This window comes from Panthera pardus, unplaced genomic scaffold (assembly GCF_024362965.1).
Source record: "Panthera pardus isolate Hobbes unplaced genomic scaffold, ASM2436296v1 HiC_scaffold_12, whole genome shotgun sequence".
Lineage (NCBI taxonomy): Eukaryota > Metazoa > Chordata > Mammalia > Carnivora > Felidae > Panthera > Panthera pardus.
This window is the reverse complement of record NW_026526677.1, coordinates 16,227,641-16,253,495: the sequence shown is the minus strand read 5'-3', so window position 1 is coordinate 16,253,495 and position 25,855 is coordinate 16,227,641. Positions and strand designations below refer to the sequence as shown.

Sequence of the window (25,855 nt, the reverse complement as noted above, 5' to 3'; positions counted from 1 at the left end):
TGGGAGTTTTGTGGCTGCTGGGCAGTGAGGGTCCTGCTAGAAGTGTGCTCCATTTGAAGATCGTACTGACCCAACCAAATGGATGAACCTGGGGGCCACTTTGCACAAGGTTCTCCAGGGCCCTGCCCCTCCTGCCTCCACCACTTCCTGTTTTCCCCACAGGGCCCCAAGAGAAATTCTCCACTGTCACTGCGGCTTGGCCATAAATGCCTGGGGGCTGCCTCACTGATAGGTCTGGCGCTGTCTGTACAGAAAGACCAAAAAGAAGATAGAACGAGAGAAAAAAAAAAATCTCTGGATTGGGGGTGGGGGCACGGCCACCATAGAGGAGGAAACCCTCCTTTAGGATCCGCCTCCAGACGCATAACAGAGACAAGTCACAAGTGACAGCCTGGGCAGTGAGAGGGGACTACCAACCCCATGAGGATAAATGAAATGCTGAGGCTTAGATGCCCCCTTCCCTTTTAGTGACCCAGGTGGGATTGTGTTGTCTTTCTAAGGTGGGGGGGGGGGGGGGGGGCGGGGTAGGAGGTTGAAGTTTCAGAACTAACACCCCAGTCATGCACCTGTCTTCGTGGGCGCGCTCATAATGCCTCGAGTGTTCCGTTGGCACCTAAAAAAGAGGGTACAACAGCCCATCCTCTAGGGCCTCAGGCCTTGTGGGACAGGAAGAAAAGTGCCCTGACAGCAGGGTGTAGGCTGCCCTGCTGCAGGTTTGTCTTGTGGGAAGGGCTGGACTCCATTTCCCACCGGACACCGCGGCACCGTTCACGTCCCCTTCGCTCTGCGCGCTCCCTTGTAGGTGAGACAGCGGGCCGCGCCTTCCGGCCTCGGTCCCCCCCGCCGTCCCTGAGTTGGTAGGCTCCACCTCCAGGGCAGCGGCTTTGCAGCCCCGGCTGCTGGGCACTTCCAAGCCGCTTGCAGGGGGAGGAAGCGTGAGGTGTGGGGGACGCTCAGAAAGTCTCAAGAGCAGTTTCATCTTGAGAAGTCGCTCCCAGGTTAATCTACATTTCGTCGAAATGGACGCTATTACCTTGTCAAATTAAAATCTCGTTGTGCAACCTGAACAAAAGGTATTCTTTTGAGTCCTCCCCATGGCACGCTTGGCGCTGGGCTGGCCCAGCGCTCCCCATCGCCTTCCCACTCCCACTCGGATAGGTGTGTGCGTAGCCGCCTTTCTCCCGAGGTTGGCTCCACCCTTCAGCGCTCGGCTTGGTGCAGCTCTGTCCCCCCCAGTGGTGCATGGTACAGCCCCCGACCCCCTCAACGTCTCCCTCCCTCTCGGGCTCGGAGTGGTACGCGCCCCCCCCTCCCCCCGGGCAGACACGGAACTGGCGCGCGCTGGAAGCGGCGCCGGCAAGCGACCGACGCTCAGCTGCCAGGGGCGGTCTGACTGGGCCTGGCCGGTTCCCCCAGGCTCGGGAGGTAGGAAGGTCCGGGCCACTCGGGGGCCCTGGAAGGATATTTGGGAAGGAACTCCTCGCGGGGGTGAACGGGCTCTGACAGGAAACAGGGGTTCTGGGGGAAGCGGCCTCTGAGGAGGCCCTAAGAGGCGTGTGTGTGGAGGTGGGGGGCGTGGGGTCTGGAGAGGAAGGGGAGTCCGTAGGGAAGGGGGCGGGGCTAGGAGTGAGAGCGCTCGGGGCCGCGGACCGGGTGCGGGCTGCCAGACCCAGCGCCGCTCGCGGCGGCTGGGTTCGATTCCTGCCGGCCGGGCAGGGGCGGGTGAGAACTGTCCAGCAGGTGAGGGGGCGGGCAGAGCTGTCCAGCCCGGGGGCCGAGCCGGGATAAGCACCTGGCGCGTGCGCGCGTGTGTATGTGTGTGTGCATCTTACATTTGATCACGATTTGGAGACCATGTTTGGTTCTTTGGGGAAAAAAAATGGGGGGTGGGGTGGGGGAGGAAGTGTTTCAAAAGTGCTTGTTGGAGGGTCGAGACACCATTTAATCTTTGCCGCAACTGCTTCCCTTCCTATCCTCGTGCATCTCTAAATTCCTCTTCCTGCCCGGCCTCCCCCCCCCCCCCCCCAAACCCTGCCTATTGCCTGCCTTATTGCTCTCGTTCTCCCCCACGCTGACCGGTCTGTGCTGATGCGCTTGCAAGGTCACTGCCTGGGTAGGAGGGGAGAGAGCCTCCTGTTGTGCTCACGTCAGCAAAGATGTCATATCGCTCTCCGGTTCCTGTGGTTTTACTATGACATTCTGCCCCAAACGAGGGACGAATCCAAAGGGTTGGTTAACGTTACCATTTGTAGGCTGAAAAGACATAGAGAACGTAAAGATCTGTGGATTCCAAATCTGCATCTGGAGTGGATGGTGATAGAGGACTTCAGCAGATAGGTATGCGTTTAGGGCTTGATGCCTTTGGAATATAGGAGCTGGAAACCAGGGACTCCCCCTTAGTAAACATGGTTGAAGCAAGAGGCAGAGTCTGAGCCTGGGTTGGTATGAAGACAGGATGTGAGTTATAGGTGATGTTAGAGGCTTTACGGAGAGGAGGGAGAATGGAGAGAAAAGCCTTGGTTATCCCTGCAATCTGAATAACGGGAGGTAGTGGCTATTGATGAGACATGAAGTGTGGCTAAGCATCTATCCTATCACTAGTACTAGAATAGTCACAAGATCTTGGGGTCCTCGTGGCTCTGGAGGGACATGAACGTTGTAGAGCATGATAATGATTTGAGTTTTATCACATGCTTCTCAAGTGGGAGGGCTGGGATCTCATCAAGGCTAGAGGCCTGATGCCCTAATATGTCAGTAGAAGATACTTCAGGTGTGATATTTGAGATTTTGGCAGGAAAGGGCTCTTGATTTTCAGTGTAAAATAGATTTCAAGGCTTAGCCTTGAGCTCTGGCTCTGTAAATTCTGTTTTGAGATACATTGGCTCTCATCCTAAGTATTTTGCACATACTTATAGAACAAATTATGCTTTTATCTATGCCCCTTTTCATTTCTCTATTTCCCTCCCCTTCTTACTCTGCTTGGGAGGAGTTGAAATCAACTTTATAGTAGTGCCCCACCTACTGCGGTTTGCTCATGACTCCATGGCACTGGAGAGAACCAAAGGATTTTTGGGTGTTAGTGATACCTAGAAGTGAGCATATGGCATGTTTTAGAAACTTGGTTTTGGTTGTGTAGAAAGAAGAAATCTCTCAAAATCCAGAAGTAGGACAAAGTGCAAACTAAAGATAGGTAGGGAAGAAGATAACCTAATAATTAGCGGGTGCTGTCAGTGGAAGAAGTGTCTCTAGGTTCAAAGAGAATGAATTGTTATGGGCCCTGGCTGACTCTGGAGTAGCAGCTGCTAGCACTGTGCGGTCACCAAGCAGGGGAGGGGCTGTGGCTATGCTATAAATAGTTCTGGGAGCCAGAGTCGCCATGGAGACAAACCCGAATCCTATTACCTGCAGGTCCTCTATTGGGAGCAACAGAAGGGAGGGAGCAGAATTTTGAGGATTTGAGAGGTATTGCAGAGCGGTCTATTTATTATTAAGTAGGGAAGAAAAAAGATAGAGCTTCTCATTATCTAAATCAAATAGAATCTTAAGCATACAGGGAGTGTGCATGTCTATGTATGGAAGTGCACACAGCAGCAGAGAAGAGAGTGGTGTGTGTGTAGTGTAATGGGAATGTCTGTGTGTACAGTAAAGAAGGTCCTAGTGTGGCCATGTGTGGAGCACAGAGGTACATTTCTGTATGCACCGAGGGTAGCTTGTAGTGGAGTGAACCATTTTATTTAGGGAAGTGTATGGACACCCAACAGGATATAGATTATAATTAAGACCACGTAAGCTTTTCCTAACTTTTGCTCTGTGGTTTAGAAATTACTGAGCACCTCTTCCTGTCCTTGCAGAAATCCTATTATTTCTGCATCTAATTCTTAATTTCTATTAGAGATAGAAGGACAAAGTCTCATCTGTGTGTTTTGTATCACTGATTCCAATCTTGGGACTAGAGTAGAGGAAAAAAAAAAAAAAAAAAGACTATGATTCAGCACCAAGGGCAGAGCTAGTAGCGATAGCCAGTGAGCCCCTTTCTTGCTTGAAGAGGGAAGAAACATGGTTTAGATGGAGCAGTTGGAGCATGGATATTCCTCATGTGAGATTGCACAGGGTACAGTAGCCCACTGTTGTTGTCTCAGTGCATTAAGTATACAATTTATATGGTAGTTTCCCATGAAGCTGAATGCAGCATGTTGGTTCAGGAAATAATTAGGTTTTCATATAGAGCTAGGAGTATAGATTAGTACTGATTAGAGTCTGGTTTGATACTGATTCAGCCTGGAGCTATCCTAGAAGTGACTTAGTTTTTATTATCATAATGACAGTCCCGTTTAGACTAATGGGCTCTATTTTTCAGAAACAGAGCACCAGGAGTGAGGCTGGAAATGGGCTGGTTTGTGGGGATGGGGAAGTGAGCCATTATTTATCCTACTTTTAAAAAATTTATTTATTTTGAAAGAGAGCGCACGTGTGTGTAAGCATGAGCAGGGGAGGCGCAGAGAGAGAGAGAGGGGGAGAGAGAGATGGGGAGAGAGAGAGAGAGAGAGAGAGAGAGAGAGAGAGAGAGAGACAGACAATTCCAAGCAGGCTCCACATGACCTAAGCAGAAATCCAGAGTTGGACGCTTAACTGACCGAGCCACCCAGGCATCCCTCTCCTACTTCTTGACATTTGGCCCTGTGAGTTCAAAAGCTTAGACCAAGCTCTAGGCTAGGAAAAGTGTCATGTTTCCCCATCTTTACTACTGAAATGGAAGGGCTTCTGACCTATGACCCTGGCTGGAATGAAGCTGAGAGAGATGAGTCCCTTACACCCAGCAGTGGATCTTATCAGTACTTTTTTTCCTATTGGACTTGAATTTTCAGATAATATCAGAAATCCTCCTGGGAACATTGACTCCTTGTGCGGTGCCTTGAAGTTTCTCTGAGATGAACTGATGAATTGGAATCATGGTGCAAAAGAAGAAGTTCTGTCCTCGGTTACTTGACTATCTAGTGATCGTAGGGGCCAGGTAACCAAGAAGAGACTGGTTTTTGTCTTGTCTTTTGGGATAACCACAACATCTGTAATTATTCCCTTTCCCCATGCCCACATTGTTTTGGATATCTCATTCTTTCTCTATTATTTTACCCTCATAGGAACATTGATGCCATTAGTGAAAATAGCAGTCAGGTGGATTGAGAGCATTGGCCCAAAGGAACAGAGACAGAACAGAATTGGTCTTATCTAGCATCTTTGTGTTCTTGGGCAAATATACCCTGTATACTTCAGTTTCCTTATTTTGTAAAAAAAAAAAAAAAAAAAAAGTACCCTGTGCTCTTTCTCAACCTACATATGCTCTTTTGGTAATTCATTAGCTAATACACCTTTTAAAAGTGCTAATCATCTTAATGTATTAGTGATAATTCTATTGCTGCGATTTTCCTTGCATTTCAGGATGGGTATCTTCATGACAGTGCAGACCTCATTTAGCCCCCCAGCTAAATGTGGCAAGCAGCACCCAAGTTTTCCGAGGTCGTGCAGTTAGGTTACTTTATCCAAAATAGCATTTTGAGCTTTATTTCTGGACTGTGGTTAAAATTTGAAACAACATCCTATCCCTCCAGGCTGCTGAATTTGTCTTTATATTCTTCAGGCACCCGAGCAGTGATAGTGTGGCCCAGACTCCCGAATTGCTACGGCGATACCCGCTGGAGGACCACGCTGAGTTTCCCCTGCCCCCAGACGTTGTGTTTTTCTGCCAACCAGAGGGCTGTCTGAGTGTGAGGCAGCGACGCATGAGCCTGCGGGATGACACTTCTTTCGTCTTCACCCTCACTGACAAGGACACTGGAGTCACGCGTTACGGCATCTGTGTTAACTTCTACCGCTCCTTCCAGAAGCGAATGCCTAAGGAGAAGGGGGAAGGTGGGGGAGGGTCCCGCGGGAAGGAAGGACCCCGTGCCACTTGTGCCTCAGAAGAAGTTGGTACTGAGAGCTCGGAGAGTGGCTTGTCCCTGCAGCCTCCCAATGCTGACTCTGCCCCTGAGGTGAATCAGTCTCCTCGGGGCAAACCCCGGGCCAAGGCAGGAAGCCGTTCCCGCAACAGTACTCTGACATCCTTGTGTGTGCTCAGCCACTACCCTTTCTTCTCCACCTTCCGAGAATGTCTGTACACCCTCAAACGTCTGGTGGACTGCTGCAGTGAGCGGCTGCTGGGCAAGAAACTAGGCATCCCTCGAGGCATACAAAGGTACACTTTGCCACTGATGGTCAGAAGAGAGGGAAGCAGTTAGAGATGAGGTATAATTGGTGTGTGAGGGGCAGGAAATTGCCTCTAAAGCCTGAGGTCCTTCAGATAGCTAGAATGAAGTGTTGTCTTATATCCTGTTGTATATTTAAGAATAAACTTTTGTTTAAAAAAAAAAAAAGCCTGAGGTCTTTCATACCTATTTAAGCATTTTTGTGTTAGCCCTTTCTAAGCGAAAGACAGCTGCAGAGTTAAACTTCCTGCCATAATAATGTTTGGAGTTCAACATTTCATGGCAGGCAGGACAGTAAGTCCTGCTGTGTATACATTTTTATACTTGTTTCACCCTTGTATATTCTCTCTGGTCCTAGCTGAGCCCAAAGGGTGGGCTTTTCCAGTTGTCAGCATTTTACTCTCTATGGTTGCATTGGGTTGCTTTGGGGTATCAGCTCCTGGTGCTTACGCATCTGTTTCCTGCTGTCTATTCCTCAGGGACACTATGTGGCGCATCTTTACTGGATCATTGCTAGTGGAGGAGAAGTCAAGTGCCCTTCTGCATGACCTTCGAGAGATTGAGGCCTGGATCTATCGATTGCTGCGCTCCCCAGTGCCTGTTTCTGGGCAGAAGCGAGTAGACATTGAAGTCCTACCCCAGGAGCTCCAACAAGCTCTGACCTTTGCTCTTCCAGACCCTTCTCGATTCACCCTAGTGGATTTCCCACTGCACCTTCCCTTGGAACTTCTGGGTGTGGATGCCTGTCTTCAGGTGCTAACCTGCATCCTGTTAGAGCACAAGGTGAGAGAGCCAGCTTTTTAGATCTTTAAGGACAGGGACTACATCTTTTTCATCTTTTTGTCTCTAGGAGGTAACATGGTGCCAGGTATACGGCAGTACTCAGTAGATGTGGGTTGAATTAAGTGGGATGTGTTCAGAGGGTTTGCCACTCAGGTGAATTATCCTTAGCTAGACTGAACTAATTCTCTGGAAGTATCAGTAGTTCTAGTCTAATGAGTGGTCCTGGCACTGGGCGAACAAGAGCCAGAAAAGTAAGGCATGAGGCAGGGATAATTGTGGAAGCCATGCTCATGGAGCCCTACACATGGTGAAATGGAAATTAAATTGTAGCATTGGAAACTTTCCCCATAAACCTTATTTAGGCAGTTGAATGATCCTTATGGTATGGCTTGTGGCAGGTGGTGCTACAGTCCCGAGACTACAATGCCCTTTCCATGTCTGTGATGGCGTTTGTGGCGATGATCTACCCATTGGAGTATATGTTTCCTGTAATCCCACTGTTGCCCACCTGCATGGCATCGGCAGAACAGGTGAGTTTCAGGTGTTTTCTGGCTTTGTCACCTCTGTCTTCCAACTCTGGCCAGCTCTGAGGGAGAACGCCCGATGCCAAGAAGTTGTAAATCAGTACTGGTCTTCAATCCTTTACTCTAACTTCTTTGTCTGCAAAACATGACCTAACTTTGAACTGATTTGATGGCAAAACTTGTGTTATTTGTGGTTTTTATTTATCAAAGTAAATGTTAATCATTATAGGTTACTGGCCATGCTCCTGTAGGTGTTACATAATATACAGAATATACACTGTCGCCTTTCTAAAATCTGAAAAATTATGAATACTAAAACACACCTAGCCTCAAGAGTTTTGGAAAAGAGATTATGGACCTGCATTTCCTCATCAAGAAAAATCCTCATGTGATAAGTGATCGAAATATGTTTAGTTTTTGTTTCTTACCCTCTTATTTTTTTTCTACAGCTACTGTTGGCTCCAACTCCGTACATCATTGGGGTCCCTGCCAGCTTCTTCCTCTACAAACTGGACTTCAAAATGCCTGATGATGTATGGCTGGTGGATCTGGACAGCAACAGGGTGAGGTTCTTGGCTGAGATATTATAGAGTCCAGAATAGGATTGTGTTCTGTTTTTCTAGGTTATTCCCAAGAAGGTCCTCAGTTGGTGGGTGATTTTTCTTGTGTGACTCATTGATACCATTTTTTTTTAATGCTTAGCTTTTACTTTATTGGCTAATAGGCCCTTGGTTAAGACCCAGAGTACAAGATTTAGTTTTGCCAGAATGAAGTGCTCCCCTGCATCTAGAAGCAGTAGGCAGTTGTGGTTGTGGGACCACTGCCTATGGTGTAAGTCATCTCATGGTTTTCCTGGGTATGGTTTCTAGTAAGACAGTGCCTTTCAGGCTTAAAATGTACAGTAATATTCTGTGGTGTGAATATACTCAAATTTCAGCAGGAAGCCCTTATATCTGTTTATAGTAAAAGTTTAGAAAATACAAATAAGTGTAAAGAAATAAATAAAAACCAGGGGCATCTGAGTGGCTGTCGGGTAAGGGTCCAACTCTTGATTTTGGCTCAGGTGATGATCTCACGGTTCATGGGTTTGAGTCCTGCTTTGGGCTTCATGCTAACATTGTGGAGTCTGCTTGTAATATTCTCTCTCTCTCTCTCTCTCTCTCTCTCTCTCTCCCTCCCTCCCTCCCTCCCTCCCTCCCCCCTCCCCCTCCCCACTCTCTCTCTCTGACTCTTCCCCTCCCACACGTGCACACTCGCTCTCTCAAAATAAACTTTGAAAAAAAAAAAAGAAAAACCATAGTCCTATTGTCTGGACGTAGTTTCCCGTAACATTGAGGTATATTTCTTTTCAGGTGTGTATATATATCACAGCCATGTATATGTGTGCCCCTAATACACGTGTATATGTAATATATTTGTATGCATAATATACATGTTCACATATATGTGAAAATACTGTGTATACAACTTCCACTTACCCTTACGTAAGAGTAACTCCTGAGCGATTAATTCTAAGGTCGTGCCTTTTGTCTTTTTTCTGGTGTAGGTGATTGCCCCCACCAATGCAGAAGTGCTACCAATCCTGCCAGAACCGGAATCACTGGAGCTGAAAAAGCATCTGAAGCAGGTGAGTGAAGAATGAAGAGGAGAAGGAGCGGTAGCTACTCCAGGGTGGCTGCAGAGGCTGTAGCTGTTGTGAGAGCCCGTTTCCCTTCGGACCTCAGGTGGAATAGGTTTTCTTAGCCTCGGGTGGGCTTAAGAAGAGGTGTATCACATTTCTGGGTGGCAGGATGACTCTCAAAAAGGCTATTAGATATCTTCTAATTCATTGTATGCCTCCCACTCTCTAATACTTAGAATACTATATATATATAAAAAAAAACAACCTTCATTTTCTGTTTCTTGTCACGTGTACCATTCTTTGTGGCTTAGAGTGTTCTCTCAGTCCTGTAAGGAAAGAACTAGTTGTTTGGATAGTCTGGCTCCTTTTATATTTTCCTCCTGAATTGACCTCTAGGTCCCTGAAGAATGCTTTCTTCAAAAATTCCTCTCTTTGAATAATCTCCTAAATACATTTTTTCATTGCTTTTCTTCCTCTCCTGCATGCTGAACACAGTACCTGAAGGTAAAATATGACAAGGCCCCATCCCTTTGCCCTGTTGTATGTGTTATGTAGGACCACCAGTAGATAGCTCCGTATTTATTTTTAGGAATCCCTTTGCCCTGTTGTATGTGTTATGTAGAACCACCAGTAGATAGCTCCGTATTTATTTTTAGGAATCCTTGTTGTCATCTTCAGGGTCTTCAGGAATCTCTGTGTTGTCTTAGTTGCTAAGCAGTACCTCTGCTTGGTGTAAATAGGTCATTTTGTAGCATCCCTCTCATCATCCTTGCTGATGTAATATGGTGTCTTGTTACTGCAGAGTCTGTGAGGATTGCAAGTTGAGAAAGTTCTCTGTCTTCCTTTGCAGTGTTTTCATTCTTGATGGTTACTTTAGTATGACTAATGAGATGGAGAGGTTGATATATAGAATGGTACTTTAAATGTTGGTAGGAGTTAAGATCCTTGGGCTCCTTAATCCTGTGTCCTTCCCCCCTGCTACTTGAAGTGTGGTCCATGGACCAGCAGTGTTACTTTTGCCTGCGGTTGTTAAAAGTGCAGAATCACCCCAGATATATTGAACCAGAAAAATCTGCATTTTTAACAACATTCCCGATGACTCCAATGCTCATGAATATTTAAGGAAGCCCTGCTGGTCTAGACCAGTGGTTTTCAAACTGCCCCATGGAGCCTCATAGGGGCTGATTTAGGCTGGTAACACTGAGCACGTGAGGTTCTGGGTTCCTTATGTCCTTCAGAGAAGCTTTACTTTTACGTGTCTCAGTTGTTTGTATTTTCATACAGATTTCAACATGTTGTTGAAAAAGAACATTTCATGGCTAAAATAAATTTGAAAATTATTGCCCTGGACTTCAGATTTGATCAGGTTGCCTTGAACCAACCTGGCTTAAACTGCAAGGCTACATAACTCAGATCATCTTCTAAAGGTTAAAGTACGGTATTTGGATTCTGATTTCAAAGATTAAGGCTCTTTCCTAGGAGATGAGATTGGCCAGCTGCCCAGGAATCTGCCTTCTATAGGGGATTTCTTGTTGTTCCACAGGCCCTTGCCAGCATGAGTCTCAACACCCAGCCCATCCTCAATCTGGAGAAATTCCATGAAGGCCAAGAGATCCCCCTTCTCTTGGGAAGGCCCTCTAACGACTTGCAGTCCACACCTTCCACTGAATTCAACCCACTCATTTATGGCAATGATGTAGATTCTGTGGATGTCGCAACCAGGTACGACCAAGTCGACTAGATCATCACAGGTGCTTAGATTGGGTTCTGCTCTCTCATTAGGTATATTTGTCACCTTAGTAAAAGCAAAGAAGAATTAATTCATCGTACTCTCAGGCGTTTTAGGTCTTGAGTGAAGAAAGAAATTGATGATTCTTTAAGATCCCTTCCCCTTTGATGTTGGAAGCCTGTGAAATGATGACTTGGGGAGGTGGTCTGACACCTTGGATCATAGGAATCCTTCTAGCGCAGGGTGTGGGACTTGAATTATCTCACCATCCCCTTCTTCCCCAGAGTGGCCATGGTCCGCTTCTTCAACTCCCCCAACGTGCTGCAGGGTTTTCAGATGCACACGCGTACCCTGCGCCTCTTCCCTCGGCCTGTGGTAGCTTTTCAAGCTGGCTCCTTTCTAGCCTCACGTCCCCGACAGACTCCTTTTGCTGAGAAGCTGGCCAGGACTCAGGCTGTGGAGTACTTTGGCGAATGGGTCCTTAACCCCACCAACTATGCCTTCCAGCGAATTCACAACAGTGAGTCCGCCTGCCCCTGCCTCTTTGTCCTCCTGATGGCTCTTCCCTTTGCTTTTCCCTTTTCTCATCTTTGATCTGCCCCTTCCATTCCTATTTTGCTTTAGACATTTCCCTACCTTTCTTCTATGTTTTGCTTGGTTTTTTTCCTCCTTGTTGCTAACTCTATTCTTTTTTTCTCTGTGGGTAGATATGTTTGATCCAGCCCTGATTGGTGACAAGCCAAAGTGGTATGCTCATCAGCTGCAGCCTATCCATTATCGAGTCTATGATAGCAATTCCCAGCTGGCAGAGGCACTGAGTGTGCCACCAGAGCGTGACTCTGACTCGGACCCTACTGATGACAGGTGAGCAGCAGCAAAACCGCTTTTTAAGGCCGAGAGGCTCTCGCTAGTCCTTATTGAGCACTATGGCAGAACCTCATAGGACTTAAACATTAGTGTTTGAAGCCTTGATGATATTTTGGTTGATTGTTTTGTGTTAGCTTCTTTATTTTATCTTGTTCCCTGACCTTAAGAGTTTTCCTCTTTTTTTTTTTTAAGTTTTTAATTTTAATTCCAATATAGTTAGCATACAGTGTTATGTTAGTTTCAGGTGTACAATACGGTGATCTAGCAATTCTCACATTAGCCAGTGCTCATCATGATAAGTGTAGTCTTTAATCCCATCACTTATTTCATTCGTCCCCCCATCCACCTCCCCTCCAGTAGCCAAATGTGCTCTATATTGTTAAGAGTCTCTTTCTTGGTTTGTCTCTCTCTTTTTTCTTTTGTTCGATTACTTTGTTTCTTAAATTCCACATATAAGTGAAATCATATGGTATTTGTCTTTCTCTGACTTTGCTTAGCAAAATACACTCTAGCTCCATCCATGTTGTTGCAAATGGCAAGATTTCATTCTTTTTTATGGCTGAATAACAGTCCAGTGTGTGTGTGTGTGTGTGTGTGTGTGTGTGTGTGTGTGTATGAGAATGCTCCCCTTTTTATTTTTCCTAATGCTGGTTGCTGGTACTTTTCCTGTCCCTTCATTCTGTTTTATTTTTATTTTTATTTTTGTGCTCTTCACTCTGCAGTGGCAGTGATAGCATGGATTATGATGACTCAAGCTCTTCTTACTCCTCCCTTGGTGACTTTGTCAGTGAAATGATGAAATGTGACATCAATGGTGATACCCCTAGTAAGTGTACTTGAGGAGATGGGCCAGCTCTGGGAGGGGTTGGAGGCTCTGGGATGGTGTGGTCTGTACCTGCCACCTTGGGTTTTGGCAGATGTGGATCCATTGACGCATGCAGCCCTGGGGGATGCCAGTGAGGTGGAGATTGCTGAGCTGCAGAACCAGAAGGAATCAGAGGAACCTGGCCCAGACAGTGAGAACCCTCAGGAAAACCCCCCGCTGCGCTCCAGCTCCAGCACCACCGCCAGCAGTAGCCCCAGCACCGTCGTCCATGGAGCTAATTCTGTACGTGAGGACTTGGAAGGGCGGATAAGTGAGAACTGTTACTTATGTGGGTCATACCTCCATTAGGAAGGCGAGGCTGAAGCTGTTAATTTGCCTCTTCATAGTCTTCCTGTCTTCCTCTCTATACATCCCATAGCTTAGAGCCTAAGAGACGTAGTTTTGACTCCAGAAGGAACTCGTCGGGCTTTGTTCAGGGCTTAGCTAAGGTCCCCTTTGCATGGTTTGTGGGGACAGAGAGCAGGAGTGTCATAGAGATCTTTTCTCACACATTCCCTTAGGATAGGAGATGGGAATCTAATAGACCTGGCTTGGCCTTGCCAAACTGAGGTAGGTAGGTATCACTGGGCACCAGGTGACCAGTTTTTATTTAATATGGCCTTTAGGAACCTGCTGACTCAACGGAGGTGGACGATGATAAGGCAGCAGTAGGCGTTTCCAAGCCCCTCCCTACCACGCCTCCCAGCATTGGCAAATCGACCGCGGACAGGCGTCAGACAGAAATTGGAGAGGGGTCAGTGCGCCGGCGAACCTATGACAATCCATACTTCGAGCCCCAATATGGCTTTCCCCCTGAGGAAGATGACGATGAGCAGGGGGAAAGTTACACTCCCCGATTCAGCCAACATGTCAATGGCAATCGGTGAGAGCCTGGGGATTCCTTCTAGGTGGGTGACTGAAGGACCTCACCACAGAGGACCCCGGGTGAGGGTTAATCAGAAAGAGAAGTCTGAATGTTCTTGTGACCTGCCATCCCATGGTGGTGCCTTGATTTAGGCATATAGAAATTGTGGGAAGGGAGCAGTGACTACAGTGTAGCATAGGGCCCACACTTCCAAGAGTAGGTACCCCTGCCTGGGGCTCATAGGTGCCACTGTGCATTCAAGGGCTCAAAAGCTGCTGCGGCCCAACAGCTTGAAACTGGCAAGCGACTCAGACGCAGAATCAGACTCTCGAGCGAGCTCTCCCACCTCCACCATCTCCAACAACAGCACCGAGGGCTTCGGGGGCATCATGTCTTTTGCCAGTAAGTGCCTTCTGCTCTCATGCCTCTGTCCCGTTTTCTATGCAGTGGGGCCTGACTATGGTGGATGCTGCTTAGAACTTCAGAGGTAGAACTGGGTTGGCATTATCAAGCCCCAGTTCAGGTTGTTGCGGTGATAGTGAATAAGGTATTTCCAAGGGAAGTCAATAAAGGACAGAGACAGAGTAGTCACTATCTTTATACCCAGAGATTTCAGTCTGTTTCGGGTAAGACAGCTGGTCAACTGAAAGATAGTCATTATATTAAAAATCATACACTTGTACATATACCCAGAAATATTCTGGTCATATTTGATTTGGGTACATATCTAATACCTTTTTTGCCTGGTGAAGGACTTTTTCATGAACATGCTTTGAAATCTATATGAGGTGACTTTTGTGCCTAGAGAATATTTCCAGAAATGAGGGGTGGTATCAGTTAAAGGTTGAGGACAGCCCAGGGGCCAGAGAAAGCCAACATTGGGTATAATTATGATTGTGAGTTTTTCTCAGAAGCCAGACAGGGACAGCACCAACTTTTGACCAAAAGTGCATTAACTGTCTGGCTTTCATGCTGAGTTAGCAGTTGATGGGACACTTGTCCGTCCCCATGGGAGGTAGTCAGAGAAAGTTCTTACTGGGTTTTGAGCTATCCTGACAGTGGCCCCCATGTTTGCCCTGAATTAGACTTGGTCCTCTCTAAGGTAGATCAGAGGTACTGGGATTATGTTTGAAAGGGAGGAAGATGGAGATGATGATACACTTATGCTCCTAACTCCTCGCTCTCACACCCTCCCCTTGATAGGCAGCCTATATCGGAACCACAGTACAAGCTTCAGCCTTTCAAACCTCACGCTGCCCACCAAAGGTGCCCGAGAGAAGACCACACCCTTCCCCAGTCTGAAAGGTAACTACAGCCCTCCTTCTGCCATACCAGGATTCTCCAGAAGATATTTCAGGCCTATGGGTGCTTGTCAGGAGCCCTGCGTATGATGAATCATTTGATCTGGCTGTTGCCCCTCATACCGCTTCTCATGGCTTTCATTGCACATTATGGGCTCTACTCGTTTTCAGATGGAAAGTGTCTTTGTAGCTGAAGAGACGGCCCTGTCGTATCATTTAGGATAACAGCAACTGAGATCACCGCTGCTTCTTAGGGGGAGCTTTGTCAGGTGTACATAATTAACACAGGGATCGTCAGCTGCTGCCAGTGATCTGCCAGGTTCCTGCTGCATGAATGTAGGACAAGCTTCATCCCGATTAGCTGGCCCACTGAGGGATGCTCATAGAGAGCCTGGCAGTGTTACAGCGTCAGGAAGCCTCTTTGGCTTCCTGTCAACGTAGGGCCTGTGGGTGGGCCAGGTAGTATCGGTTGGCTTCTCCGGGCATTTAAGACCTTATTTGATTTTCATTTGTGATCGCTGAGAGTTTGAAGAGCTCTTCTGCATTTACTCTGACTTTTGTTTGTTTTCTCTAGATACTGTGCTGAACTATTTAATTACACTAGAAAGCATAGTGAGAAGCAGCTCCCTATATTTTTCACCTGACTTCTCTTCCCAGTGATTAAAAATCCCAGGAATCTAAGGAGTGTTCTTTGGTGGGGCTGGGAACATAGGATAGATGGGCAGAGGGACAGAATAGCTAGTGGCGTAGGGGATTAACTAGCACTGTGGCGTCAATCTGCACCTGACTCTGTAGGTTAGGGGTAGAAAAGTGTTAGCGTCACCAGCTTTCATTTGATACAGTTGGGGAGGGGAGCAATTGAAGCGCTTTCATTGCATGCTGATGCTTCATTTGTGCACTTCCCACTCCCATCCACCTCCCATCCTCACACCCCAACCCCACGTCCCATGACAGCATCTGCAAGATGGGTCTCCTCTCTCTGCATACCAGCAAGCCCTGTGGACCCTGTGCTAGATGTTTCATGAAAACCAGCGGTCCTTCTTTCATGCATGTGCCTGTTTAGTACCCGAAGGTCCCTTGTGTCATGTACCCTGCCCCTGGCTCTGAGAGGCCATAGTCTTAAGAATGGTCTTTCCTAGAGCCTTGGTTGATTCCTGATCTCTTGGCTTCCAGCTCTGAGGTGCCTGAGAACTAAGGTTATGTGCACTAAGCTTTGGGAGAATCCTCAGACTATCTGACTTACAGCTCCATCGAGGGATATAGGGGTTGTGGTATCATGGTGCACCTACTAATTGTGTATTTTGTGTCCCAGTATTTGGGCTAAATACTCTAATGGAGATTGTTACTGAAGCCGGCCCCGGGAGTGGTGAAGGTGGGTCTTGCCCGTGAGCTGTGCATGATCTTTTTTTCCTAGCATCTTCTGTGCCTGCCTGAGGGCCATCCTCCTCATGGAGCAAGCGGTACCACATGGGTGACCTGCCTTGCCCTGTCCCCCGTGACGCCCGTGCTTGCCCGTGGGGCATGCTGCTGGTGCATGTGGAGTGGCCTGAGTCTCCATCCCCACTTCCTCCACATTGCCATGGCTGGTTTCTACCTATGTGTGATGCCCTGGGGTCACCCTCACCCGGCCCTTCTGGGGAACGGGTGTGGAACGTGGCTTCCCAGGGCTGTGCTGACAAGGCTGCTGGACTACAGTAGTGATGTCTCTCATTCCTACCTTCCTGGCTATAGGAAACAGGAGGGCCTTAGTGGACCAGAAGTCATCTGTTATTAAACACAGCCCAACAGTGAAAAGAGAGCCTCCATCACCTCAGGGTCGATCCAGCAATTCTAGGTAATCCATGGCTGAGCTATTACAAAAGATCTCTGATAGAGGTAGCGATTCCTGTACCACACTGTAGGGAGGCTCAGGAGTGGGAGAGAACCTGTCAGTTGGGTGGATGAAATCAATTCTCGGGAGCCCTGCGCATTCTGACTTCCCATGCAACAGTAGTAGCTCACCCTGGTGAAAAGAATGAAACAGCAGTGGTGGGTATGTGGGCACACCAGGCGATCCGGAGCGGTGGGGGGTGCAGGGGACTTGCACCCCTGGAGACTTGGCTTTGCGTTTTGCCCCTGGAGGCAAACATCTAGTCTGGTGAAAGAGGCGGGGTGCTCTGCAAAGAAGCCGATGACCACAGAAGCTGTGTGTGGACCCCGTAGTGAGAACCAGCAGTTCCTGAAGGAGGTGGTGCACAGTGTGCTGGACGGCCAGGGCGTTGGCTGGCTCAACATGAAAAAGGTGCGCCGGCTGCTGGAGAGTGAGCAGCTGCGCGTCTTTGTCCTGAGCAAGCTGAACCGCACAGTGCAGTCGGAGGACGACGCCCGGCAAGACGTCATCCCTGATGTGGTCAGTGTCTGGGGTGAGGAGCTGGAATCAACTGCCGGAGGGACCTGGACCCCGAAGGCAATTTTGCCCACTCCAGCCCCTGGGTTATTGTTGCAGGAGGTCAGTCGAAAGGTGTACAAGGGGATGCTAGACCTGCTCAAGTGCACGGTGCTCAGCCTGGAGCAGTCCTATGCCCACGCGGGCCTGGGAGGCATGGCCAGCACCTTTGGGCTTCTGGAGATTGCCCAGACCCACTACTACAGTAAAGGTAGGGATCGCACCAGCTGGGCGGGCGCTGTCCACAACTCTTCCACTCATCTCCAAAGAAGGCTTGTTCCTTCACAGGTTTCCCGGTGCCAGGCTGTTTCCCCTCAGGCTTCGGGGTTTCCTTTTTTAATGCGTGTTTATACGTACCGGGTGTTTTTCTGTCATGAAAAATAAGATGTCTGTTTTTCTTTCCTTGCACTTTTTCCATTCTGCATCCTCCTTGCTTCTCCCACCTCGTTCCCGCAGCTTGATTCCCACTCATTGTCTCTCTTGACCTCTTCCTGTATTCCCTCTTTTCCTAGAACCAGACAAGCGGAAGAGAAGTCCAACAGAGAGCGTAAATACACCAGTTGGCAAGGATCCTGGCCTGGCTGGGCGGGGGGACCCAAAGGCTATGGCACAGCTGAGAGTTCCCCAGCTAGGACCTCGGGCACCAAGTGCTGCAGGAAAGGGTCCTAAAGAGCTAGACACCAGAAGTTTAAAGGAAGAGAATTTTGTAGCGTCTATTGGTATGTATCACCGTGTTTGGTGTGGTGGAGGGTTCGGGCTTCTAAAATACCTCTCCCTCCTTTCAATTCATTCAGAATCCTGCCTTTCTTTTCCCCATGCTTTGCTTTCTAGAGAGGGAGATAGATCTGCATCCATTTCTAATGGAATTTCTTTGTACTTCTTTATCGCTTATGCTTCCTTTACAGGCACCCACATCTACATCTTAGAGGAAAAATGGAAGTTTTGCTTCGAGGGGCCAGTGAGGCTTAGTGCAGGGAGTCTGAGCTATATTCCTTGTCCCACTTTTTATTTACATCTGGATTTCTTCAGATGTGAGGTCCAGGAAGCTATAAGAAAGTTTATAGATGCGTCTTTGGCCTATAAAATTATAATTGGCCAGTTTTCTCCCATCCAACCATTACACTACCCTCAAATTTGCTTTCCTGGGGTGTGTCCAACAACCCCATTTCCCTGGGCGCTGGACCTCAAGGTATAGATTTCTGAATCGGCTTTTCTTCAAACCTTTTCTCACTGGACTCGACCAAGAGCTTGTTTACGTTTGGTGTCTCTCTGTTCCCACTGAGGCAATGCCTTAGTGAGCTCTCTGGGTGTCACCTCCATTTGACTCACTTGACCTAGAGCCATCTAGGCTGTGTCTTTCTTTTTCTGGTTCTGTCTCCCTGGGCAGTTTGCTTCTAGCTGATGCTTCTTTGCCACACCATTAGCAGTTGTCTTATGCTCCCAAAAGTGGGGAGGAGGAACCAGTTTCCTTTGTTGGGGAACTGCACTTCTCTAGCCAGCAGAATAGTGTCCTAGAGGCAGCCAACCCAGTCTTTCTCCCACATGATGCGATGCTCTAGGAAAAGCACCAGCCTGCAAGTCTGGAGGTCTGGAGTTTTAGTCCTGTATCTGCCCCCCAGCTAGGAATGAAACTTTGGGTAAAGCACTTCCTCTTTTCAGGGTCTCTGTCTCCTCATCTGGGAAATGAAGAGATTGGACTAAGTAGGCACTCAAGTTCTTCCAGGAAAAGAATGCTGTGATCAGTATTCTCTCTTCTTTACCCTAATGAAGATCCTATTCTTGACCATTTAGTGTTCTCTGTCACCTTTACTGAAAGCATTTTTCCAGATGACTAGTTGAGAACGGGTCACTTGGCAGGGCAGATGCTAATACTGAGGGTGAATTGGATTTTTTGGTAGCAACGAGGAAGGATGCTAACCACCCGCATGAGTGGCCTCTATCCAGTCGTGTGAATCAGCCAGGTTTGTGCTCACACTTCTGAACCCCTTTGGCTGCTTGCGGTGATCATCTGTCTAGAATCTTTAAAAATTGTTTCCCAGCTCATTTGGCAGAGAAAGCATGGTCCCAGGTGATCCTAAGTTACATGATCTGGAGCAAGTGCTCCGGCCTCGTTAGGATCAGTTTTCTCAGGCCAAAAGGAAAGAGCTTGGTCCAAGGCAGTTCCATCTCTCACGTTCTGCAAGGTTTTTACTACCACGTTAAGGTTTGGGTTAGGAATTTAGAGTCTTTAGTTCATGAGTGGGGGAAAGGCATTAGATCTCTTGATTTTTTAACCTCCCAAAATGAAGATCTCTTTTTATCTCTTAATATGTAATCCTGTGCCTGAGACTGAATCAGCTTGGGTTGGGTGGGTTTCCATTCTGTCTGTCTGACCAGCCTCTGACTCTGTCTGTCTTTCTCTCCTGCTTACATTGCATCTGGGGTAGAATTGTGGAACAAGCACCAGGAAGTGAAAAAGCAAAAAGCTTTGGAAAAACAGAGTAAGGAACAAATGCCCCTTCCTGTTCCCAAATCTCCCATACCTGCCAACTCCCCAGGCCCAGTTGGGGCAGGCTCTCTTTGTCAGCCCCACCCCAAATTTGCTCTTGGGGGGTATTTGGAATGAAAGCAGGTAGGTGGTATGTGATTCACAGGTACGTGACTTGTAGGCTGCTTCTTTCCCCGCTCCTCCTAGCAATCAGGCTGTAATCAGGGCGTCTATCGAGTAAAGTCCCTTAGACCTTGGTTCTCTATTGCTTCAGAGTTGGTGGGGAGAATGGTCGCCTATTTCAGTGCCCCTCATTGGCTGAGATCTCCCTCACCCATTAGAAGGCCTGTGGGCACAGTTGGCAGAGATGGTTGCTGTCCCTCCGTGTTGAGTCTGTAGCTTCCCAGCTCTCTCTGGTGGCTTGCCTAGGCACGCTTTCTTGCTTTCTGTCATTCTGTCCTTCTGCCATACTACTGTGGGTGGGTGGGGAAAAATGACAGTGTGTTTGTTTTTTTTATCTCAAATGTAGAAGTAGGGTTGGGGTAGGCTGTGTCCACAGAAACAGCTGGTGTTTCTGTATCGCATTGGGCCTATCCTTTTCTAGCCCCTTTTAGATACATTTGCTGGGGAAGCACCAAGTGACCTGGGGACCCATAACCGGTTGTACACACCAGTGAAGCTCTGACTCTGAGTGTAGTGGAATGTGGTTTAGACATTTGTTTGTGGAGCTTTCTGTTTTAGAATGATTTGCTCAGAATTTTCTCAGGTTGTGAAGATGGCTGCAGAACCCCTTGAGACCAGGTTTAATTTGTCCTACTTGGTTCTTAAGGCATCTGGGGACTTCTTCCAATGGGGCCCGAGGTGGGGGCAGTCCCTGGAAAGGTGACTGGGACACGCTGAACAGGTCTGGGACCAGGCTGTGCTGCTGTCCCTTTCCCTTCACCAGCCTGCCCCTTGTGTGTGTGCACTGGGTGACAGAGGTCTTCCCCTACCCAGGGCCTGAAGTAATCAAACCCGTCTTTGACCTTGGTGAGACAGAAGAGAAAAAGTCCCAGATCAGCGCGGACAGTGGTGTGAGCCTGACATCTGGTTCCCAGGTTTGTGACGACCTTGTTAAGAATTGCGAGAATTAAATTTGCTCTCTCAGAATACTTCTTTAAGTTAAAAAAAAAAAAAAAAAAGACAACCTCAAAGCAACATGCTTGCCCAGTGATAGTGGACTGATGAAATAAGTATAATACATCATGTACTATGATATTAACATCATTGAAGACTGTTTTTAAAAATGTAGTGACATGGGAAAATGCTTTACACAGCTACATGTAGTATGATTCCCATTTTATTTTTAAAATGTATGTAGAAAAGACTAAAAGGAAATGTACTGAAACCTTAACAGTGATTAATATCAGTGGTAGGTTTATGGCTTTTGTTTACCTATTCTTTCTTGTATTTTCTATAGTGAGTATGTATTTCTTTAGTGTTTACTATTTTTTATTACATAGTTTTTATTATTTTCTATTATGTATATTTTATATTCAGGAAAAAAATAAATTTCTCATGTCCTGTTTAGGGATGGTAATAGTAGGCTGGGGATGGGGAGAAGGAAGAAGATACAGTATTTCTTAGAGAAACCAGGAGTATATGGGACACCCCTTCTAATGTGTCTGAGTCCCCGTGTCGTTTCAGAGGACTGATCCAGACTCTGTCATTGGTGTGAGTCCAGCTGTTATGATCCGAAGCTCAAGTCAGGACTCTGAAGTTAGCACCGTGGTAGGGGAACACCACACTGGCATCTTGGTGGGTGGGGTGTGAGCTTCCCTCTGGAAAAGGGGGCTGCTTTCTCCCATGGAGGCTCTTAGTCTCATGTCAGCTTGGTTCTCATGGTGGAGATGTTCACCTGTCCTAGGTTTGTATGCATGGGATCAGACCCTGAGATTGCACCCAGGGCACCTCATCCTGTAAAGAAGGTACTTCCAGAGGCTATCTGACCCACCTTTGAAGTTCAGTGCTTTCTCTATGGCAGTGGAGAGCTCTAACAGCTGGGCATTTCTGGGAACCTTTCCCTGGGGAATATCCCTTACTACCCCTTTTTCCTTTCCAGGTGAGTAATAGTTCTGGAGAGACCCTTGGAGCAGACAGTGACCTGAGCAGCAACGCAGGTGATGGAGCAGGTGGTGAGGGCAGCGCGCACTTGGCCAGCTCTCGGGGCACTTTGTCTGATAGTGAAATTGAGACCAACTCCGCTACCAGCACCATCTTTGTGAGTTTTGTTTACTAACAAAAGGAGATCAGCTCTTTCACGGGAGGGCAGTGGATTAGAAAAGAATGAAAAGTTAGGGGGCAGTTAGAAGGAAAGGAGAATATCAGGAATCAGTCAGGAATGAATAATCCTGATATATCTGGCTTCAAAGAAAATGTTTCTCAAATCTTTTTTCAGAATTATTTGACTCCATGATCTGGGGCTTTTAGGATCCTCTCAGGAATCACTGAGGAGTTGGGCTCCCCTCCCACTCAGATAAGGGCCTCAAATCCTAAGTAGCAGTAATCCCCACATTTACAATAGACAAGGTGATGGGTACTTTGTGGCAATGTCAGGGCAGTTATAGTGTGTACCAGTCAGCCTGTTGCTATGGAATAGTTTGGTTTTATGCTGGTCACTGCTCTATTTATACAGCGCTTTAAAATAGCATTTTATTTCATTTTTATTTTATTTTAGTATGTTTTTTTTTTTAATGTTTATTTATTTTTGAGAGAGAGAAAGAGAATGTGCACACGAGCAGGGGAGGGGCAGAGAGGGAGACAGAATCCCAAGCAGGCTCTTCACTGTCAACACAGAGCCCAGTGCGGGGCTTGAACTCATGAACCGTGAAATCACGACCTGCGCCGAAACCAAGAATCCGACACTAACCAACTGAGCCACCCTGTCGCCCCTATTTTAGTATATTTTTAACAGTTATTTGATGTTTTCATTCATTAATAAGTATCTATTAAGTGATCTACTAAGTGCTATATTCTGTACTAAAGAAAGAGAGATAAGGCATGATTCTCACTCTCAAACAAGTTTGCAATTCACTGTTTCTGTGACTAATCTCTTCTGATGGGAACAAAGCCTTAGGGAAAAAGAACTTGCCCTACATCATATAAAAAGCCAGCAATCAGTTGGAATTAAATTAATTCTGTTTAGTTCTTGCCTTTAGACACCCTACTTTTTGGTGTATACGTGCCTCTTTAAACAGCACTAAGCACTCTGATACGCTTGTCACTTTATTAGAGTCGAGAATGGATAGTCTCTACAGGAGCTTATAGGTCCTTATCTTTGTGGGGAGCATGGAAGATGGAATTTAAATGCAATCAAATATTTAACACTGGTGATCATTCCCACCCTCAGGGCTTTCTGTTGTGTGTGTTTCTGATAGAGCAGGTGACATCCCTGAGTGAAGGTGGCAAATGGGATGGAAAGTCAGCAGAGCCATTCAAGTTAATGGACCTTAACTTTCCTTGAGTCTAAATAGACCATTTTAATGAGAGTATTTTAAATCCTTCCCGTGTGTCTCCATTCTGGAAGTTAAGATAGATAATATGGGATAGCAGTCTTGCAAAAAGCCTTTCAGCTGTGTGCTGCCTTTCCTGGCACCTTCCTGGGACAAATTCTTACTTGTTCTGTGCTGGTGGGCAAGGGCTGTTTTTGTACAGCTGAGTTGCTGAGAGCAATTAAATTTCTTGGCTCAAAAAAAGGCTAAACAGTAAGAAATAAATTGGATTAAGTCAGTATGGTCCATTGAACAAAGAATTGGGCTATGAATCTGGAGACTGGCATTTAGACACACTAATTAGGTATTGCCTAATAATCTTTGATTGGTTGCTTCTCTGCTTATGCTGTTGCAGGAGTTGTGAAATGGGCATGAAACCTGCCTCTGACCCAGTTAAAAATCTTTTTTGAATGATTAGAAAGCCGACTATTGTGGAAGTGGCACATAAAGTTAGTGATATTTCTAAGGGGCAGATATTTCTAAGAGACAGTAGGAAAGAGAAAATTAACATTTATCAACACCATGTGCCAGGCCTGATTAAGTGCTTCATATATTTTTTCTAATTTAATTCCTGTAATAGTCCTGTGAGGTAGATGATACATACCTTCCTTTTATAGGTGAGGAAAATGAGACTCAGAGAAGCTAAGTTTTATGCTTAAGGTGACACAGCTAGTGAGAGACAGCGATCTGAACCTTGGTCAGTCCGACTTCAAAACCAGTGTTCTTTCTACTGCATCATGCTGCTACAGAGAATTTGCTTTTTTTTTTTTTTTTAGAGTAAATGGTCTTTTATAGAGACTAAAGGGTAAAGATAAGCAAAATGAAAATGTGATTGCATGTTTTAAGAGGCAGTAACAGCAGCATTATCAGACTGACTTCTGGTCAAATCCTTGGGGCAAGCAGAGTAGCAAAAGCAGGACTCCTAGAGTATATGTTGCTAATGGAAGATAACAGGTGTGTGAGCCTCTTAGTGAGCTGGTGGCAAACCCTATCCATCGGTACCTCAGGCAGCTGACTGGTACCTCTTCTTTGTAGGGGAAAGCCCACAGCTTGAAGCCAAGTGTAAAGGAGAAGCTGGTGGGCAGCCCAGTTCGCTCTTCTGAAGATGTAAGCCAGCGAGTCTATCTCTACGAGGGACTCTTAGGTGAGAAACAGACTGGGGAGGCCTCTTGCCCTGGAAGAAAGCTGGACTCAGCTGGGGAAGAGGGTAGCACCAAAGAACTAGCTGCTTAGCTTTAAGCCGATCTCAGTGCTGATGTTAGAGGGCGTTTTTATATCTGAAGCAGGTGACTTACCAGGTCTGCAAATAGCAGTAGGTGAGCACTATAAGAGACTGGATTTTGGTATTAATCAACAGCCTCTGTCTTTCTGTCTGTCTGTCTTTCCTTTCTTGCTACCATGGTCCTTCCCGCTCACAAATTGGCAGGAAGGGACAAAGGATCGATGTGGGACCAATTAGAGGATGCGGCTATGGAGACCTTTTCTATAAGTAACCACCTTTCTTTGTGTGCTGTGTGCATCCTTCCTCTTCGGGAGGGGCTGGGCCTCACTTGGAGGAGCTGGGGCTGGTGGCAGGATGTTAGTTCTGGGGTGGAGAGGCTCATGTTTCCTTTGTCCTAGAATTTGTCCCTTCTATCTGGAGTTTACTCTTCATTTTGGTTTGGCAGCTATATTCTTTATATGTTAAATAAGCCTCTAGAAAAATTCTATTCTACACAGGCAAAGAGCGTTCTACTTTGTGGGACCAAATGCAGTTCTGGGAAGATGCATTCTTAGATGCTGTGATGTTGGAGAGAGAAGGAATGGGTATGGATCAGGGTCCCCAGGAAATGATCGACAGGTATGAGACTTAGCAAATGCTTGGGAAATGCAAATTCAGCCTTTTCCGAGTTCTGTGGTCTCCCATCTGAGGGCTGACTTGTCCCTGTCTCCTGCTTAGGTACCTGTCCCTGGGAGAACATGACCGGAAGCGTCTGGAGGATGATGAAGATCGTTTGCTGGCCACACTTTTGCACAACCTCATCTCCTACATGCTGCTGATGAAGGTAATGTCGATTTTGCTTGTGTCCAGCTACTGCTGATGTTAGAAGGGGAAGGCTTTTTCCTATGACCTAAGTTCTGGGACATTTGGGAAGTTCTCTGAGCATCTTACTAGAGCTCTTCCTGATTGAGTGTTTGAGATCTAGCTCACACATGATCCATTTGTCTGAAGCTGCCAGGCTATTGTGCTAAGGAATGTGGTAAAGATGATTGGTGATTCTATACCATTTATTTATTTAGAAATTTAAATGGGCTTCCTTTGCTAGTAGTTCTAGGATCCCAGTAGAGCGCCCCACAGAATACAATGAATTAAAAAAAAATTTTAAGTATTAGTTTCTAAAACCTTAGAAAGGATAGTCAGAATTCATTTTTTAGCACTAGCCCTTTATCATATAGAATTTTCCATAGATGTAAAAAGAGCTACTCATTAAAAAATTAATGGTATGTTCTAGTTTGACTTGGTTGTACTTAGTTGTTATACCTGTGGAAGAAGAATGTTACCAAATAGAGGGGTCTTGTTTTGAAAGGGAAACATGAGTTTGGGGTTGGTGGGTAGAAGAGAGTTGTTTTGAGAGTGAGCCCCTGGGTTTCTCTTC

At 46.7% G+C, this 25,855-nt stretch overlaps 1 protein-coding gene across 50 annotated transcripts in view; it reads left to right on the top strand.

The window, feature by feature from the left end:
* The first annotated feature begins 350 nt into the window (after positions 1-350).
* The window catches only part of MADD (MAP kinase activating death domain), a 40,833-nt gene continuing 15,328 nt past the window's right edge, over positions 351-25,855 (top strand). For 2 of the 50 annotated variants that reach the window (XM_053899721.1, XM_053899740.1), the window contains exons 1-29: positions 351-1,425; positions 2,253-2,337; positions 4,866-5,011; positions 5,636-6,232; positions 6,722-7,025; positions 7,424-7,555; positions 7,999-8,112; positions 9,096-9,176; positions 10,714-10,892; positions 11,184-11,419; positions 11,607-11,763; positions 12,489-12,592; positions 12,684-12,874; positions 13,258-13,514; positions 13,759-13,898; positions 14,700-14,801; positions 16,110-16,169; positions 16,529-16,631; positions 17,000-17,186; positions 17,283-17,433; positions 17,735-17,941; positions 19,649-19,702; positions 20,686-20,786; positions 21,376-21,447; positions 21,791-21,949; positions 24,255-24,363; positions 24,646-24,708; positions 24,939-25,059; positions 25,159-25,264. In XM_053899721.1, the coding sequence (XP_053755696.1) occupies positions 4,950-5,011; positions 5,636-6,232; positions 6,722-7,025; positions 7,424-7,555; positions 7,999-8,112; positions 9,096-9,176; positions 10,714-10,892; positions 11,184-11,419; positions 11,607-11,763; positions 12,489-12,592; positions 12,684-12,874; positions 13,258-13,514; positions 13,759-13,898; positions 14,700-14,801; positions 16,110-16,169; positions 16,529-16,631; positions 17,000-17,186; positions 17,283-17,433; positions 17,735-17,941; positions 19,649-19,702; positions 20,686-20,786; positions 21,376-21,447; positions 21,791-21,949; positions 24,255-24,363; positions 24,646-24,708; positions 24,939-25,059; positions 25,159-25,264 (4,149 nt within the window). In that variant the 5' untranslated portion in view covers positions 351-1,425; positions 2,253-2,337; positions 4,866-4,949. Of the gene's footprint in view, positions 1,426-2,252; positions 2,338-4,865; positions 5,012-5,635; positions 6,233-6,721; positions 7,026-7,423; positions 7,556-7,998; positions 8,113-9,095; positions 9,177-10,713; positions 10,893-11,183; positions 11,420-11,606; positions 11,764-12,488; positions 12,593-12,683; positions 12,875-13,257; positions 13,515-13,758; positions 13,899-14,699; positions 14,802-16,109; positions 16,170-16,528; positions 16,632-16,999; positions 17,187-17,282; positions 17,434-17,734; positions 17,942-19,648; positions 19,703-20,685; positions 20,787-21,375; positions 21,460-21,790; positions 21,950-24,254; positions 24,364-24,645; positions 24,709-24,938; positions 25,060-25,158; positions 25,265-25,855 lie in introns of all 50 variants that reach the window. The other 48 variants (XM_053899720.1, XM_019412392.2, XM_019412374.2 and 45 more) reach the window with 45 other exon arrangements.